Here is a 14,042-nt window from a genome sequence, read left to right as displayed (position 1 = left end):
TCCCTTTGTTATATTCAAATCGGTGCAATGTTAGCTTAGACGGACTCTAAGTATGTCACATTGTTTCAAGTCGACAAGACACCGCAGCTACGTAGGTATGTAGGTATAATACATATTTGTGTCACCGCGACATTTGTGACATACGCCGGTATTTTGCAACTTTGATTCACGCTCGCGTTGTTTCGAGTTGCAGTACTTACATCTGTTAATACGTATTAGTTACATGTTGACTGTGTGTGTTTGGTAAACAGTATGGCCAGTTGGCCACGTTCGTTCGACTGAATGCGAATTTACATATATGAAGTAAGTAAACATTTTCTGGAGCCTAAAAAAACACTCCTGAGACGTAGAGTGACGCTAGATCTGGCTCATTCCTCAAAGAACACGCATCGCGATTCAGCGTAGGAATGTAGCCAATCTTATGGGCACCCTTCCGCAGGGTACTTACAGATTTGGGGGACTTGTCTACGTTTATTTTGAACTAATTTATTTTGTTTATGTTTAATTTTAACTTAGTACTTATAATTAAGTAAAGTTAAAAACGTAAGTATTTGTTAAGCCCCGAACTAACCTTCTACTATAAAACCATTAAGCGATCTCTTTACTAACAATGTAGTATATGTGTTTATCAGTGGAGTCTGCAGTAATTCTCTTCCAAATAAAAAAGCACTGTTACACTGACTGATTACAATAGTGAGGTATGCTAGCTTATTACATAGACGCATTTCATGAGGCATTTATTTAAATAGTTTTTCCTGAATCTCGATAAGAAATTCAAAAATTCTGCGTCGTAGCCAACGTAGCTATTTATTTCTACATTCGGCATATATAAATAATAGGATTAATTCCTATTAAATATTATGGACTACCTATATGGTTATACGAGTAGCATGAAATGTACACGTACTCTACAACCGATTCCCTAGCTAAAACAATTACATATTTCCGTTACTTAGCCAGGAAACGTCACTTTTTTGACAACCTAACTACCCGTCTCATGTATCCGTCCGCACTATAGTTTTCATGTTTTTTTGCGATTTGCAATACGTTGCCTTTTTCGGTTCAACAACTACATATATGGTTTTGCAATTTTATGTCACGCTACGCCGTTGCGAGCGCGTGTTAGCGACCGTTACATAATGGATATTTGTGTCACGGCTAATTTGTGAGTGCTCAAGTGTTACATTGTTATAAACAATGGTGGTCATAGTTCATTATTTTTGAAGAATGATACATTAAGGGCCACTTGCACCATCCCACGAACCCGGGGTTATGCGGTTAAACCGTTAATCCAGTGTCAAATTGTACTAGTAACCATGGTAACTCCAGGTTTAACCGGTTAACCCCGGGTTAGTGGATGGTGCAAGTGGCCCTAAATGGTACTTTCAAGAAGCTTAACGCGTGAGGTTTTTGTTAACTATCTGTAACAAATTGAGTTTATGAACCAATATTAGCATTTATTTATTACGTTCCTGTCCAAGTCAGCAAAATAGGAATATTTATTTAATATACCTAAACCTATTCTATGAAAAGGATCAGTCTATAATGTTACCTCTTAATGAACTCTATTAACGGTAAAACATTAAGACCCACTTGCACCATTCCACTAACCCGGGGTTAGGCGGTTAAACCGTTAACCTAGTGTCAAATTGTACTGGTAACCTGGTAACGCCAGGTTTAACCGGTTAACCCCGGGTTAGTGGAATGGTGCAAGTGGGCCTAAGCTAACTACTTTTTTACTCACTCTCCTTAACTTTATACATACTAATACATTTTACGAGGATTCTATGAACGAAACGCAACCTCAACGGCCCAAACACAGGGCTAGTTGGTTCTGTTTTAAATTATCTTAAGATTGAAATACGCTCAAACCCGTTTAGGGCAGGAGTAGAGTTTTAGTCGACTGTCATGCCGGCCTGACAAGTTTTCCTACGTCCACGCAGTAAACACCTTATTCAAAAGAATTAAGGTTCACTAATGGTCAGCAAAAGAGTGTTGCTAGTGTATAATATAAAGGTTAGTTGCCCGCTTCCTAGATATTTCTAGAGGCAACGTAACGTTCGTGTGCAAGCTGGTTCGGTAACCGATATGTCTGCTTAACCGACTTTGCAGTATCGCCGAGTTATTAATAAGTCTAATTGGTTTCTTGTAATTGCGGAATTGGTACACTAAGTGAATTCGTGTTATTGTGTATTGTTGTACAGTCGGCAAACGTAGAGTATATTGCAACACAAATGTTTAACTCTCGGAAGGTATTGTGCTAATAGGTTTGTTTGGCTGTCATTATTTATATGATTGATTCTGACTGTTATGCTGATTATACCTGTAGTTGTAGATATATAGATACGGCAAAAAGGCATATGAACAATGAATAAAGGGAAAAGTGAACTGACTAAAGTCACTGACCAGAACTATTGGACAATGGAAATATACAGGAAACATGCCATGCCATTACAGGAGACCAAGCTAACTGTGTCTTTGCAATGACAGAGTATGGCAGTGTCACAATGTCATTTTACTAGGAAAATATGCCGTTTCTTATGGCACTTCAGAGCAGAGCAAAGTTAGACGGATACTAAAATCTTTTTTAAATACCATATTATGTACTTGTATAATCGGTTCTGTAAGTGCATGCAGCGTGAAGTAAATAATAATATTATAAAAAAGGTGTTAATAGCAAAACGATTCATATTTATACGTCGGCCAGCCCATTAGTCAAACAGGCGTTCAATAAATATTTACGATCACGCCTTCTTGTGTGCGAAGCACACAACACAAAGCAAATACGGCGTATTTGCGGCGTATCGTGGGAATTAGTACGCATTACCCGCATGGATCTGATTAATCTGATATGTCTACATTATACAACTTAACAATGTGAAATCAAAGTGTAATTCGTCCGTATATTATGCGGTAATTCTGGTTGTTGCCACAGAATATATTGCGTCGTATTTTCTCATAGCTATCAACTCGCGGAACTATTGTTTACTGACTATATGGCAATTGAAAAGGTTACTACACTTCCGATACACGCTCGATATGCAAGAGCGATAAACAGGCAGATAACGAAATTTAACTGATGCCTTACCCTATGCCCTATGGCAGGGGTCTCCAAACTTTTTTACCTGAGGGTCATACTGCGCCTCAGAACTTTCGCGCGGGCCACCGTTGGCGCCGAGCCCCTGGAGCCTGGAGCCCCTGGAGCCTGGCTGCCGCGGGCCGGATTGGAACGCTGTCGGCGGGCCGGATTAAAACGCTTCGCGGGCCGGGGTTTGGAGAGCCCTGCCATATGGCATGGCTTAACTATAGGGACACGATGTCATGCTTGAACAAAGCAATGCAAGCATAATTTCATTTCATAGAAGTATGATGTTTAAAATATGTAACACTTGCACTGCATGGGCTATCAAAATTGCTGCAGACTTTTCTTGGTCTTAACTTAATAACTCTGTGGTCCATTTACGAAGTATTTATTAGTCTACCTAGAAATTACCAAGTTAGGGCTCAAAATACATTATATAAGAAGTTGTATTGGAGAATGTCACGACAGTTACGTTACGTAGGTTCGACGTTTAAAAACATCATCTATCAAGTCTAGATACATGTACAAGCCCTTCCTAGTTACCTCAGACTGCCGCACCTACTGCCTTATGTGTCGCTTGCGCAATGTTGTATGAAAGGAGTTAGGTTGGTGTTTTATTTTTACCATATTTGTTGTTTGAAGTATCTAAACATTATAGTAAAGTCTGGGAATCCTACCTCGTGTTCATAAGATATCCCGCACCTAGTAGTCTTATAAATATGCAGTTTGAGAGTCACTTTATGATTAAAAACTAACTCTTTCTACGCCTGAAACAAACCTTTCTAGGCTACGTCTTCGTATCTTTACAAATTGATGCTATCTATACTTTGTTTGTTAAAAGCACAGCGTATAATCTCCCCACTTCGCCCTAAAATGGTAAGAACCATTACCTTACGGCACTAATAATGGCGCTATTCATAAACGCATTACAGCCTGAAATTACTATGAATCGTTTATCTGTCATTTTGACTTATGTATTTATAAGAAAGGGATTTATAATTTCACTAATTAGGCTCGTAAAGTTTTATGAATAAGAGGGGAAATAATGTTCTGTTAGGTAAGTCTTGTGTATTAAAGATCAAATAATAAACAAATGTCCTTAGACGTTTGTTGGGTGCTGTAGTGCCGCTTGCGCAACACTTCATCTTTCTACTGTTATTAAGCAAATTCGAGGGGTTTTCCAATATTTCCACGTTGCGCAAGAAGCGTGCTCGTCGTCGTACTACTCGTCTATCGCGCGATAAAATTGCAGTGCATACTACTGTTGCAATACTTGCAATTATTAATGAAGTCCGGAATTACATATACGGAAATAAGCAAATATCACTCGGACCAGTCGAAAATAAATATAATAAAAATATGTTAACTAAAAAACACGTGAAACGGTCAGCGGTCACTCTGATGAAGTTCCAATAGTTCTAAGTGAGATGTATGAGTCTAATGCTATTATTAAGCTGACTACTTAAAAAACTTACCAATTTTGGCGCTGCTGAAGACAATCAACGCGTGCGTGTCGTCCACCCACTTGATCTCGAAGCCGGTGTCCTTGTACTCACTGAACACCGAGAACAAGTCGTTCGTCTTAAACTCACTAGGAAAGTCATACACTTCCACCACGTGACCGAAAGTCTCGTCGTACGGACCGTTGAACAAGGCTTGGCCCCTGGTCTGGTACTGTTCGTAACTGTTCTTTGCCTTGCTTATGTGAACATTTCCCACAGTTGAGGTGAGTTCCTCTAGCAGTGATGGGTCGAGGCATTCTCCGCTGTCGTCGAACACGGCATCCCAATCGTTCTCCTCGCGCTTTAATGAGACTTTAGCTTCTAGTTGTGGTTTTAGCTTCTTAGGTTCCGGTTCCTTTTTTTCTTCCTCGTTAATCGCTTCAGTTGGTCGTTCCTGCTCGCATTCTGCCTCGACCGGGTCGGATATAACTAGAACATCTGAATCGAAGCTCTGTTTAATTATTCTCTTGTTGCTTCTATTAATTTCTTGAGAAGCTCGCTTCAACTCTTTCTCTTCAACATCCTCATCTTTATCATATAAATATCCGTTATCTATAATATTGCTCTGGTTCGTTTCAGGTACGGCCATATTTACATCGGACTCATTAGTCCTCCAGTCGTTGTCTTCGGTCGGATATCTGACGAAATCGTTATAATAGTCGGGCGCGTACAGCCCGAGTTGTCCGTTGGCGAAATAATCTCCTATATAAAAACTACTATCGTCTATCTCGTTATAACTATTATCACTGAACGATATTGCACTATCACTATTTGGCACTTGGCAGACTGAAGGCACGGAGTCGGTCGGCGCTGGTGAGTCTATGCTGGGTGCCGTGGGCCTGGTGTTCCGGAGGTGCGGGGGGGTGTAGACGTTGCAGTAGGTCTTGTCGATGGACCGCCGGGGGGTGGTGGGCTGGGACTTGTCTTTGGTGGGCGATTTGGAGGCTTTTGGTGGTCGCTTGGGGTCCGGTTTGTCCTCGGAGCTGTCGGCGGTGCGGAGCGCGCGGGGGACGTATACGGCGCGGTCGGGGCGACGAGGCTTCGTTGGACCAGATCTGTTCGAAAAAAATCCCAAGTTACTTCGCTAATTTCATGATTCTACGTGAACGCTTCAACAACTCTTCCAACAACATTCGATCATCATCACACATTCAAATATTTCCATAAATCACACCTCCAACCACCTCAACACACAATCACAAACAAATCCTAATCAAACGCGCTGCAGCTACCGTCACGTCCTCGGGCGGTGTTACGAACCGCTCACGTAACGCAAGGGGGGCAAGGTCGGAATATTTCGACGGCGGCCCACTTCGCCGCGGCACCGTTTTCGCAGCCGCCGTGTTTTGTTTGCGAGCGCGGTCAATGGGGTGAATGGATTATGCGGTTTGAGCTATTGGTTTGGTTTGGAGTTGGCCTTTTGAGATTTTTGTTGAAAGCGCTTTTGTATTGGAGTGGAGACTAAAGTTTAAAGACAGCTAGACTAATTACTGTGACTTAGAGTGGGTACCTACTGCAGTTTGTAATGTTGTGATGTCACAATAATATCTTGATCTTGGCAACACGTGCATAGCGTTCGTAAGATTAGTTTCTTAATAAGATTATAATAGCGTATATAGGCGTAATTAATCTACGCAAACTTCCTTGATGAACAATAACTAACTATAGTTTCGAAAACCGCAGAAATCGTAGATAGATAACTTTGGTAAGTATTAGGTAGTTTAGGTACCTACTTGTGAGAATAACTAACAAACTGGAGGAACAAAAATAGCACCACAAATAATGTCGACACCAAACCAACATAGTTCACATGTGAAAGTCAGTGGCTAAATGCCACGTTTTTACACTTTTTTCTTCCACGTACACTAGCCCTTTCATACATTCAAGATTTATCTAAAATTGCGGTTCGGACGCCAACCGCATCAATTGTAAGCGTCGATTTCTATAGCATCCACCATAGCTTCGTCGCGAGAAAGATGAACATATAATTGCATGCGCTTGCATAATGGGAACGTCATACAAATACTAAAGTAATAATAAACAAAACCTTAGATTTTTTTATATAATACCACGTCGGTGGCAAACAAGCATACGGCCCGCCTGATGGTAAGCAGTAATTTAGTACACTCTTAAGGCAATCAACAACAACAACAAAACAAGACAACGGATTTTGGGATACATGTATGACACATGATGTGGGCACTGGGCAATCTGCTTGGCTTCCTTTCCCTTGAGGAATCAATCAATAGCATCATCTTCCTCGCGTTATCTCGGCATTTTGCTACGGCTCATGGGAGCCTGGGGTCCGCTTGACAACTAATCCCGAGAATTGGCGTAGACACTAGTTTTTACGAAAGCGACTTGCCATCTGACCTTCCAACCCAGAGGGTAAACTAGGTCTTATTGGGATTAGTCCGGTTTCCTCACGATGTTTTCCTTCACCGAAAAGCGACTGGTAAATATCAAATGATATTTCGTACATAAGTTCCAGAAAACTGATTGGTACGAGCCGGGGTTTGAACCAGCGACCTCCAGATTGACAGTCGCACGCTCTTACCGCTAGGTAGGGAGTGCTCCCGGTATTGGTTTTCTATACAAATACAGTACCGGAACCGGGGATTCCCGGTTCTCGCCATACAAACTCAGTACCGGGAGCATTCCCTACCGCTAGGCCACCAGCGCTTTTCAACCAATCAACCAATAGCATTGGTTGTAATCCAGCGGCTTGGGAAACAACCACGTCTCGCATCTCCGCCTGAGTGGAAAGGCAGCTTATGACTCCGCGACCTCAAGGGTATTCTGTGACCAGTGCAATCACTCCTGTTCTTCGATCATGTGTATATTATGAAAGTAAAAACCGGCCAAGTGCGAGTCGGACTCGCGCACGAAGGGTTCCGTACCATTACGCGAAAAACGGCAAAAAAATCACGTTTGCTGTATGGGAGCCCCACTTAAATATTTTTTTTTAGTATTTGTTGTTATAGCGACAACAGAAATACATCATCTGTGAAAATTTAAACTGTGTAGCTATCATGGTTCTCGAGTTACAGCCTGGTGACAGACAGGCGGAAAGCGGAGTCTTAGTAATAGGGTCCCGTTTTTACCCTTTGGGTACGGAACCCTAAAAAGCGCCAAATCCACTTTGAGCACATATTGCATAGAAATCTCAAAACTTTGCAATGCATTGACCTATACCGAGCACACAATTTGTCATGCCTGTCGTACTAATATCATCACTTGTTAACTGACCAAAAGTGAATGTTACATCCTTGCTTTAAGGTTTAGAATGGCCTAACTACATCGATGATGGTGGCTCCATCATTCATCGTGGCATTTAAGCGATTAATGGCGTTGCGATCTGATATAACAAGTAACTAATTGTTTCATGACTGACCTACATTATGTATTTATTAATAATTTTGAAGCTATTTTTAATGCTAAGCGACTAGAGTGCGGCTAAAGCAAGAAATCAACATGAACAGGACCATTAAAGTTAGCTACGTACATAATTAATTAGAAATGTGTAAGACAACGTCCTTAAATATCCAGGAAATTTCAATTAGTTATCTTCACAAATATATTCACTAATATGTAATATAGTCGGAAAGTTAGACTTTAAGTAAAAAAAACAGGTCAGAAAATACTTCTCTTATCACAAAAATATTCAAACTTTCTTTTTCGTTTGAGATCGACAATAGCCACAATACGAAATTAATAAACCTAAACAAACCAGTTATTACTTATTAAAAAAAAATATTAACAAAACAAACTTGCATCAATTTTGCAACCAGTCGTGGGTCTGAGCTGAGGTCAATCTCTTTGTATTTAGGCACTATTTTTTACACAATAGGTTCATTGCAAAAGCAGACTTGCCCTTTGGCGATAAAGTTCACAGTTGGATACAATGCCGAATCGAGATATGACGCAAAGAGTAATGTTAGTGTCAATCGAACTGGCAATCGAGGCCGCGGGGTCAGGCATGACTGGCATTATGTCATCGGTGTTGACAGGTTTCAAAACTATTACTGTCATCGTTGTTATGGTAAAGTAATTGTTTGATAAGTGTTCGTCAGGGAAGGTTAATATGTAGTTTGATAACGTCGATTTTTCATCGAGTTTTATAACAATTTTATAACGTCGCGACTGTGGCATCATGGAATGACTGTCAATATGTCACCCATGTTGACAGGCCTGAACTAGCTAATCAATAGTTTTCATGTTAACGAGGATATCGCCGTTCAATTTATCGAGGTTCCACTGTATTTATTATTTAATATTTCATATCTTAATGATACTAATGATTACAAATTTTATCTGTATGGAAAAGATTAAACGATAAGAACGAAAACCTGCCTTGATCTTTGTATTACTTAGTATGTATGATTTGATAGGGACTAGTTTTATATTAGTAATAAAGGAAGTGATACTTTATGTTTTTAGTTCCTGGCAAAATAATATTAAAAACTTTACCTACTTGGACGTGTTGGAACGCAAACACTACATATCACATATATCTACGCAGGTATAAAACCTTTAAATAGGTCACAAATCACCAGACAACTTACGCGAAAGTCTTAAGTTGAGACAAAAAACTTTTTGTATGAACCACTTGTCTGTCTGTATCCCTTCAAACCTTTCAACTTGAGCAGGTATAAAATACGTCCACACGAATGATTAAGCCAACTCAACCCCTATTCTGAACTGTTATTGTGAAATAATTGCTGTGTAAAAATGCTGGTTACTCCTCCAAACCGGCAACGTATGTAATAACAGCATATCTGACCATTGGTCGACTCTTAGTCGTTGGGATTAGATCCATAATTGGTCAATTAGCTGTATTAATGATGGTATGACGCGTTATCAAGGCTAATAATGTCGGCGTAAACAATCGTTCATACCTACTTTAAATAACAAAGTGTATTTTGAAACGTGTGGTAAATGGTAAAAATACGTGTGGTGTGATGCCACCTGTAAGTAGCATAACATGTTTATTAGCACAACATGCCAAGCCATTATCTACATATGAATAGTTAAAATTAATCCGTACTGATTAAAACTAGATTAGACAAATAAGCGATTGTTTACACATCTACGCAGGTATTATAACATTACACTACTTATTTAATACTCAAAAGTAAAGTAAACAATTCAAACAAATGAACACCACTATTAGGTTATCGTCACAGAAACTTGTATGTTCGTCAGCTGTTCATTAAACAAGATAAGCCTATATGAGCATGAGCGTCAGTGAACCAATAATAAATGAACACATATATATCAATCCAAGCATTAATGTATTCCTGAATTCCTCTTTAACCTCTTGGACCCGATATCGGGTCAGCATTGACAATCGAAATGTCGTCCTGTTCTCGTCACATATCATCGAACACACAATCCTTACATCAATATTCACGACACAGGAAAATGCGCAAATGACTCACTATTTCAAATCCTCAACCAATCCAAAACAACAATCCAGTTTAAGCACAAGAACACACGTGTTCCACACTAATCCATAAAACTACAAATAATATATACAATATTTGTAGTTTACAAATCGATAAGAAAACTCACAGCACACAATCACTGGCCAAGGCCGTCATGCGTAATCAGCTACTTATAAGCACGCACGTCCGCGCGCGACGGCGTATGCAGTACAATTGGAGGAAGTACCTGATCTTTCCTTGAGGCTGCGCGCGCGCCGGCTTGCACCCCACCGCCGCGTCTGCAACGGATAATCTAGTTATCTTTCTGGTGGATAAAAGCACTGTGTTGTGTTGTATACAATGGGAAAGGTTCGTAGGTTTGGGCATAAGAGTACCTAATGTCTTACAAAAGCTTGATATCATCATTTCGAGATACAGTAGGGCTAATAGGACAGAAAAAAAAACTCGTAAGGAAAGAAAAAAAAACTGTGGTCATTTGGTGCATTATTCTACATTTTCAATATTAATAGGCAGTTTATATCAAACGGCTCTGGCGTAAACTAAATGCAACCCACTGATTGAAGTTATTTTTGCCAGGCACTTGAAAGTTATATCTATACTATTCAGTAGAAATACTTGACGTATTTCTGTCCGGTTTTTATTTGCCCAAATGGTCTATCTATCTATAGTATTGTTTAACTAACCTTGACTACTATCTTTCCTCCGACCTACGAGTCAATAAAATGTTAAATACCTATGTATAACGGTTTCAAAATAACACATACTTAATAAGTGCAAACTAGTCTTGTAAGGAAGTAAGGATCAAGTCTTCAGAGTTCTAGTATAGAGACTAATATGTCGAAGCTTAAGATCTTTTTGGTGACTGATGTAGTAGTATTAGGGCTTGCAAATATTCGAAAGTTTCAGGTATTCGAATATTCGACTTTTTCTGACGAAATATTCGAATATTCGAATAATTATTCGAATATTTAAAAAAAATAAGAAAAGGAACGAAAAATCGGTTTATTATCGTTTTATTCAAAAGCTTTTTTCACATATTGCTAAAATTAATGATATTTTGCAGAAATCCACTTATTGACTAGATTTTATAATCCTACTCTGAAATACCCACGTTTATAAAAGCAAGTAAGTACCTAAAACGCAAAAATTAGACATTATCAATATTTCTTGATAAAACTTTTTATTATAAATGCGTCGTTGCATGAATTAATATAACTTTAACCATCCAAACGTATGTAAGAGAGAAAACATTTTAGTAGGTAATCACTAATCATTTTCTGATTTAAATTAACTTCTTGTCGTTAAGAAGCCTGAAAAATGGCCTTTAATTCCATTGTATTTTGAATCTTTATTGACTTTATTAGTCTTGGCAAGTTTAGTTTTGATTTCTAATGGTCGGCTGTTATATTATATAATAAGTTATATAATTGGTATTGGAATATTTAAGGGAAAAAGTTGGCTGACTACGGGGTGGATTATTCGTTAGCTAAAGGTGCATGGTTAGATTACCTAGTTCGGTAGGTTTGGTATGATCAAATTTGTGAATTGCGATAAAGGGCAAGGTTTAGACTTCGAATGTTTGCTTAAGGTACGCTTTTACTCAATAAACAAAATTACCCTTTATCTTAAAACTTACGTAAAGTTACTTGTACCTAGAAAAAGCATTAGCCGCACCGTAATAAAACATACTTTTTGATTTCGTTTCCTTTGAAATTGAGTTAGGTTTAACTGTATTCACGAAGCCTATTGAGAGGAATACAGTAAAAACATTATTTCCTTCGCATTTGGGTACCTACGGTTCCTCATTCACTGTTAATACCCGGCAAAATACACAGAAACTGTAACTATAACGGATGAAAATAGATTTAACCTAGTAATAAAAAATATTCGAATATTCGAAACCTGAGCGGCCGAATATTCGAATATCAAAACAGGTCGAATATTCGACATATTCGAATATTCGAATTGCAAGCCCTAAGTAGTATGTAGTTTTAGAGCAGACTCCGTCATTTTCAAGGTTTAAGTACACGGTTTAGTTAGATGGTATCTAAATTTTTCAATTGCGATCACATTCTATTACTCTTGTTTATATTTTTTCTCAAAAATGGACGGCAAAGTCGACTTTGCCGTTTAAAAAATAGGTTGCGAAGCGCGTAGTTTATGGTCAGTCAAAAAATTAAAAAGTTAAAAACATTGCAGTCTCGATTTTGGGACTGCAATATTGCATACAAATTCCATTATTTGTCGAGTTCCAAACTTTTTAAAAGTTGAAATGGCCATATCAAATGAAGGCACAGGCCCATTAAACAGCCAAACAGATGATTAGTACCGCGACTATTTAGCTGTCTCAAATAGGTTGGCGTATTTTCGGCAGAAAAATACACTTCTATTTTTTTATTAAAAAAATAAAAAGGCGGCAAAGCTAATTTTTTCAATTGTTTCTACTTTATTCTGTGAAAATATATACGTAAGAAAGTTGCTTTTGTAAAATATTTCTATGATATTTATATTTCTTGCACCATTTTTGAGAAAAGCACTATATATGACTCGGCTGGAAGGCTACTTGCTGGCTTCGGATTCAATTAAACGGACTCCCAAGGTCGTCCGTTTAAAACGAATCCTCAGCCTGCAAGTAGCTACTTCCGAGCCTCGACAATAATGTACTATTATCTAAGACAGAGATTAATAATGAGACAAAAATACATCTACTTGACTCCAATGAACTGAAAAAATTGAAGCCTTTTTAACAAGCTTTTATTAGGTCGACCTGTATGTAACTAACTAATGTAATGGAATCTAAGGTAACTAATTTAACTATCTTCCAAGGATCGTAGCGTCATGAAAATTGGCAGCTGTATGTAGTTCTGATGACAATACAATAATATGGTACTGTCGAACTGATCTGATGATGGAGACAGGAGGTGGCCATAGGAACTCTCGACCTGTATGTAACTAACTTGTAATGGAATCTAAGGTAGCTAATTTAACCATCTTCCAAGGATCGTAGCGTCATGAAAATTGGCAGCTGTATGTAGTTCTGATGACAATACAATAATATGATACTGTCGAACTGATCTGATGATGGAGACAGGAGGTGGCCATAGGAACTCTGTGATGAAACAACGCAACCTAATTGTGTAAGGGGTTTTCAGAATTGTCTCGATGAGTATTAGTTGACTGTCGTATGAAAAGTACAGTCAGCGATAAAAGCTTGTACCAAAAATGAAATTTTTGCCAAAAGCTTATTTACAAGTACTCTCGTAAAACTGATTCCATTTCTTCCATTCCAAGACTCAAGACTCATATTCTTATAACTACATATGTAAACTTCATTCTTCTTTTTTCCAGAAAACATTAAGATTGATACAACACACCAACCAGACCAGAGTAAACAGGTATCGTGACTATGAAAACGTGAGTACCGAGCACACGACTCTGTAGTATTACATCAATGGCGTGAACGTTCCTACTGTGACTGCAATCGCGGTTGCATTAGACTTACACCGGCTTGCGGCGTGTTGTAATCTGTGTGGGTTATAAAACTACTGATGCTATCCGAATAGGACAGTGTGGGGTTAGTGGGGAAATGGTTTCAATATATCTCGTTCCAATTGCGAAGATCAAGAGGATTCAATTGTAAGAAATCAGGAATTATTCAGATAAGGTCGTCGTTAATTTAAGAGTTAGACTCTTGTCGGTGTAGCTCTCTCCATTTGACTCTATCCAGGGCCGCCTCCTTGATTTCCTTATACGACATTACAGCTACCTTTTCTTTTATTTGTGTTATGTAGCTTATCCTCGGCCTTCCCCTTCCTCTCTTGCCTGCAATCTTTCCTTCTATTATGTTATTTATAAAAGCGTCATGTCGTATAAGTTGACCAATCATTTTCCCTCTCCCACTCTCTATTGTCCTCAACAGTTGCCTTTTCTCTCCTACTCTTTTTAACACTTCTTCATTTGTGATTCTTTCTGTCCATTTGATCTTTTCCATTCAGATAAGGTAATTAGCCA

At 38.7% G+C, this 14,042-nt stretch overlaps 2 protein-coding genes across 4 annotated transcripts in view; one reads left to right on the top strand and one right to left on the bottom strand.

Moving 5' to 3' along the window:
* Positions 1–14,042, top strand: part of LOC134789380 (FHF complex subunit HOOK interacting protein 2A-like) — a 257,350-nt gene that overhangs the window by 156,382 nt on the left and 86,926 nt on the right. The window lies entirely within an intron of this gene.
* LOC134789523 (R3H and coiled-coil domain-containing protein 1) overlaps positions 1–14,042 on the bottom strand; it is a 65,437-nt gene that overhangs the window by 29,369 nt on the left and 22,026 nt on the right. For 2 of the 3 annotated variants that reach the window (XM_063760109.1, XM_063760102.1), the window contains exons 4-5: positions 10,258–10,309; positions 4,558–5,639 (exon numbers count right to left, since the gene is read on the bottom strand). In XM_063760109.1, coding sequence (XP_063616179.1) covers positions 4,558–5,639; positions 10,258–10,309 — 1,134 coding nt within the window. Of the gene's footprint in view, positions 1–4,557; positions 5,640–10,158; positions 10,310–14,042 lie in introns of those variants that run through there. The other variant, XM_063760116.1, reaches the window with a different exon arrangement.

This window comes from Cydia splendana, chromosome 1, assembly GCF_910591565.1.
Source record: "Cydia splendana chromosome 1, ilCydSple1.2, whole genome shotgun sequence".
In the NCBI taxonomy this organism is placed as follows: domain Eukaryota; kingdom Metazoa; phylum Arthropoda; class Insecta; order Lepidoptera; family Tortricidae; genus Cydia; species Cydia splendana.
This window is presented reverse-complemented; position numbering and strand designations above follow the sequence as displayed.